This window comes from Mus pahari, unplaced genomic scaffold (genome assembly GCF_900095145.1).
Source record: "Mus pahari unplaced genomic scaffold, PAHARI_EIJ_v1.1 scaffold_9935_1, whole genome shotgun sequence".
NCBI classification, from domain to species: Eukaryota; Metazoa; Chordata; class Mammalia; order Rodentia; family Muridae; genus Mus; species Mus pahari.
In genome coordinates this window covers 22,142-27,232 of record NW_018392844.1, presented here as the reverse complement: position 1 = coordinate 27,232, position 5,091 = coordinate 22,142, and the positions used below count along the sequence as shown (strand labels likewise).

General features: G+C 32.3%; 1 protein-coding gene across 1 annotated transcript; it reads left to right on the top strand.

The window, feature by feature from the left end:
* Positions 1 to 346: 346 nt before the first annotated feature.
* LOC110315204 (probasin-like) lies at positions 347 to 4,521 on the top strand (the record flags this gene model as incomplete). The annotated part of the gene is made up of 5 exons (XM_021189320.1): positions 347 to 388; positions 2,092 to 2,231; positions 2,916 to 2,986; positions 3,880 to 3,990; positions 4,420 to 4,521. Coding segments are annotated over exons 1-5 (466 nt in total), but the record flags the coding sequence as incomplete, so codon positions are not given.
* Between the last annotated feature and the right edge of the window lie 570 nt (positions 4,522 to 5,091).

The window sequence follows — 5,091 nt, the reverse complement described above, 5'->3', positions numbered from 1 at the left end:
TGTGATGAGATTTTCAAACTTGTTCCTAATTATGTTTTGATATTCAGTGGCTTTATTAGTTTGTATTGTCTGGAAGAGAAGTCCAAGGCAATTTTTATAAGACAAACTCTTTAGTTGAGTTTTGCATAAATTTTCAGAGATTTAGTGCATTATAGTAATGGTAGGGAGCATCACATCAGGCATGGAGCTTGGGAAATAGCTTAGAGCTACATCCTGAGAGGGGGAGGAGGAAGGGGAGGGGGAGTGGGAGACAGAGAGTGAGAGGGGAGGAGTAGAGGGAGAAGGAGAGGGAGGTGATAAATGGATGGGGATGGGGAGAGGATGGGGAGAGGAAGTGGGGGAGAATATGGTGAGTGGCAAGGCTCTCGAAGATGGTGATTGGATAATGGTTGGTAGAGAACAAGACCTTACACATTGAAGTTTAACAAGGGAATATCATGGGTTTTAAGATAAATTTTTTTTTTGTTTTGTTTTTTCAAGATAGGGTTTCTCTGTATAACCCTGGCTGTCCTGAAACTCACTTTGTAGACCAGGAGCTGGCCTTGAACTCAGAAATCTGCCTGCCTCTGCATCCCAAGTGCTGGGATTTAAGGCATATGCCACCATGCCTGGCTTTTAAGATCACTTATCTTATATTCCAAGTAGTTGACATAATTTTTTTTATCAAGAATTAAGTAATTGTCTCTATATCTGAATGTTTTAGTGCTTAGAGCCAAATGAATGTAGATTTATATGTGGGACTTATTTTTACCTTGAAGCTGAGTTATTCATACCCAATTTATACATTATAAACCAAGAACATTTCTTGATGGGTAAAATAATCTCAATATGATTCATGTATAGAATTTTTAATAGTAAGTTGGAATTAAAAGTTAGCACTTAGATCTTGGTCCTATATAAATCTAAAAATAATACTGGTTCATATTATTGTCCCTGGAACATTTCATGAGGATAATTCTCTTTTGTGGGTACAATTTCACTAAAGCAGCTTGTTCTTATTGACTGTTTCTGAATGTCAACAGTTCAGTTGCATTTATGTTATACTCCATTGAATTCTAATCCCATGAGTTAAAATGAAGCAATTTTAGACTCAAATACTACCACCCATTCTGCCAAAGTAAAAAAAAAAAAAAGTGAATAAGAGTGAATTAACTAGTTCATTGCACACTGTGCAACCTTAAATGCTTCAGTCTATCATTTTACCAGCAGCTGAACAACTCTACTCTTCTGTTCACTTAGAAAGAGAAGATTCTGGAAGATGAAGTTTCTTCTTCTTGCTCTAGCCTATTTTGTTTCTGGCAAGCAGCAACCCTTACCGGTAAAGGGTTGGGCTATCAGGGAGTTATGAAGGAATAAACTGTGCTGTTCTCAATTTATCACAGTTGGAACTGACAATAAGTGTGATTCTATGAATATATCCATACCCCTTTGATTTTTGTACTTGGAATTATTCTGTGTCTTAAATCATGATTTTTTTTTCCTTTAAGGTTATAATTACTTCATTTCAAGTTCATATATTGCCTAATATTATTTTACCTGGGAAAAAGGGTATATAAATGAACCTTATTATTAGCATATTTTTAACTTTGCATAATTAACTTTATTTGTAGAGTTGAAAATCAGTATATATTTGCATTATATGTTTTATATTCCATACTAATTCAGGGAGGACTCTTAATCAATATAATATAAACAACATCAATTTGATATCTGCAGGGCAAACACATTATATGTTGCATATTTGAGGAAAAGATATTTATCCTTTAAAGTCACTGCACTATGGTCAATATGTGAGATAATATTGTTATTAATCATAATGCAGAAATAGTTCCAAAACAGGCACTGAATTTTTGATGTTCGATTTTGCATGTTCGTGTATGTTATCTACCTTAAATTTTCACTAAATTTCTTTTATTTTTTTATGTGTGTGGTTGATTGGTCTTCATGTTTCACTATGTATATGTAATACCTACCAAGGCCATAAGATATCACAAATAAGTGAAGTTACAGGAGATTATGTGCAAATATATGAGTGTGAAAACTCAAACTTACATGCTCTGATTGATGACTTTAATTCGTATTAATTTTCAGTTTTCAGGGAGATTCAATACTCTCTACCTAGCAAGTAAATCTATGGGAGCAACAGCAGAAAATAGGCCACAGCGTATCCTGATGCGTGAGGTTAAGTATTTTAAGAAATACAGTGTCATGAGCATGATGTTCTATGTCAGGTGAGAAAAGGCATTTCATTAGAAGAAACAATTTGTTAAAATGTAAATCAAGGAATTACAATGTTTCTGGAATGAGAAGAAGATTGAGATTTATTAGTAATTTGAGAAATCTGGAGTTGCGAGTGACTGCAGCTAAAATATATTAAACTTGATTGTTCACATCTTGATGTTTTAGTCTTTCTTTATATTAAAATGATAAAAATATGAACACAGTAAAATATATCCTGTATTGGAAAATATGTTAGTAAAAGTAAAATATTAATAAATGTGAATATGAGTAAAGGAACTCCTGATATCAAATATGACAAAAGCAGTGTTTGTAACCTCACTGTGAAGAATGTTTCTCTTCTTGAAAAGATCCTGATACCACTATATCTTGCAATGCATACATGAGGTCACTTTCTTCACTTTGGTTACTTGGAAAATTCTGTCAATGTTCTGAGACCCATTCTAATCCACAAGTCTTGGAACACACAGGAAGTTGGTCCATTTCTGACAGGAATCACAGACTGAAAATACAATTAATGAAAATATTTCCAAACCAAAGAATAGCATCATAGAATACAGGATCAAGGCCAGGAATGTGTCCCACTTTCATCAAGATACGTTTTCTTAAGGGACAAATATACACATGATGATAAATGTGAAATAATGAGTGTCTATTGTTTAATATGTATTGTTTAGGAAAAACGAGAATTGCCAGCTACACTCAGTTTGGGCTGATAAATTTTGGTGGAAGTATTGCTCAATAACATGTGAGTTCAGAATTGACTGCATTATTAACATGTTTTGTAAGGGATGTGATCTTAATCAAGAGTGTCTTTCATGGATAAATGACCTATTGTGTCTCATTTTATAGGTAATCTATTGCTCAAACAATGTCCCAAAAGAAACAGGACTTATTACCTGCCTAGCATATATTTGTTGCGTGATGCAGTTCATCATTTTCCAAATCTCTACTTTTATCCAAAAATTAAGGGAGGCCTATATCGAAGTGAGTAAAATAGCCATTATATACTCTCAACCAATATTGGAGAAGGTAATACACTTTTGAATGACTCTTCCTAGGTGGCACAAAACAAAAATGAAACAAATAAATACATACAGGTTTTGCTAAAGTTGGTCAAATACAGATATACACTTGATTTTTTTTAATTTTATGTTAGAAGTTGATAAATTGTTTCCTGACTCAATAATTTAATGCAGAAATGATAATAAATTGGTAGTATGCTAGGAATAATGTTATTATTTGCAAAGAATTTACAATGTTTTAAAAATAATATAATTAACAAATTATGAGACATATCTGGGAAATATATGGTATAAAAGGTTCTGTTTATTAATAAATATTTCATATTTCATAAATTAAAATTTAATATAGGATAATACATAATTTGTACAATATAAAACATAGACAAGCTATAACAACAAGATGAGAAATATAAGCATATTATGATAATCATTAAAAAATGAGGCCATGAATTTGAAGGATCATGTGGACAGTTACATACTCAGATGTTTATGGGGAAAGGGAAAATTTAAATGGCATAATGATATTAAAATCTCAAAACTGAACAGTAAATAAACAATTAAATAAATAGGAAACTCTACATCATGTTGTTAAGAAGGAAATTTTTCTTTTTGTCAGCCCCAAGTGATTTTGCTGTTGTGATACATTTTACCTCAAACACCACCATCCTATTCGAAGCAGAATTTATTAATGATGGGAATTATTTGCAGAAACTGTCAGGAGTTCTGGGTATGTAAATCTTATATGGGAGAAAATAATTTTTTTCTTGTTGTTAATTGCAACCCAACTGTGTCCCCTGCATTTAGATTAATGGCACACTGGCGCAGGAGTGTATTTATTAACATATTCAAAGTGATTGGGTGAAATTCAAGTTGAATTGTGCAGGATAAAAATTTTATTTAAAATTCAATGCTAATTTTAATATTCCTGAATTTAAATCAGTATTTTAGATATGATGGGATGGAGAGTTATTATCTTATCCATAGTAAGAATGTCTGACCTGACTTCAGAAAGATTTTTGACTGGCATATACATTCTGGTAGGGAGGATGGGGTGAGGTAGCAGTATTTACCAACTGATGAGAACACTTGATGATTTTAGACTATTATGTGCAATTATAGTGTCTGTTTCTTCTGACTTTTATTCCATTATATGCAGCAACTGGAACAAATGTCACTAAAGAAATGTGGGACGAATATCTGAAGCTAAATGAGTACCTTAACATTCCTACTGAAAATATTGAAAATGTCTATGAAACAGGTAATTTGAATCTTGTAAATGGGACGTGAAATTAGAGCAAATGATAAGGATTCTTGATTTGTATCTCAGCAATATAAAATCCTTACATGAAATCATGAAAGAAATCTAATACTATAACTAATTGTCTTTCTCTTTGTATCAACTCACAGATGTGTGCCCTAAATAGGAGCCTTGATCTCATGAGCAGAAATATTGTATTGGTCACTATTTTCAATTCACTGGAATTAAATTCTGAGGTCGATTCAAGACTGTAAACACAAAGTATTTACAATTGTCAATCAGGAATTTCTACATACCAAACTGTAATTGAATATCATCACTGGCTTTATGTCTGAGTAATTACATCAATTTCAATATTGCAAAAGAGTTTTCAATAAAATACCCAATTCATATCATGCAGTAGAATTCAACAGGAGCCAATATCGTAGTCACATTTATCACCCTATCTTAAATGGGAATAATTTGTGCATTTCAAATTGTAGAAGCTATGATAAAGACTCCTAAGGATATCAGGTATTTCAATTACTTTCCTGTTATACCCTTTATTTTTGGAAATTTCACACATTTATC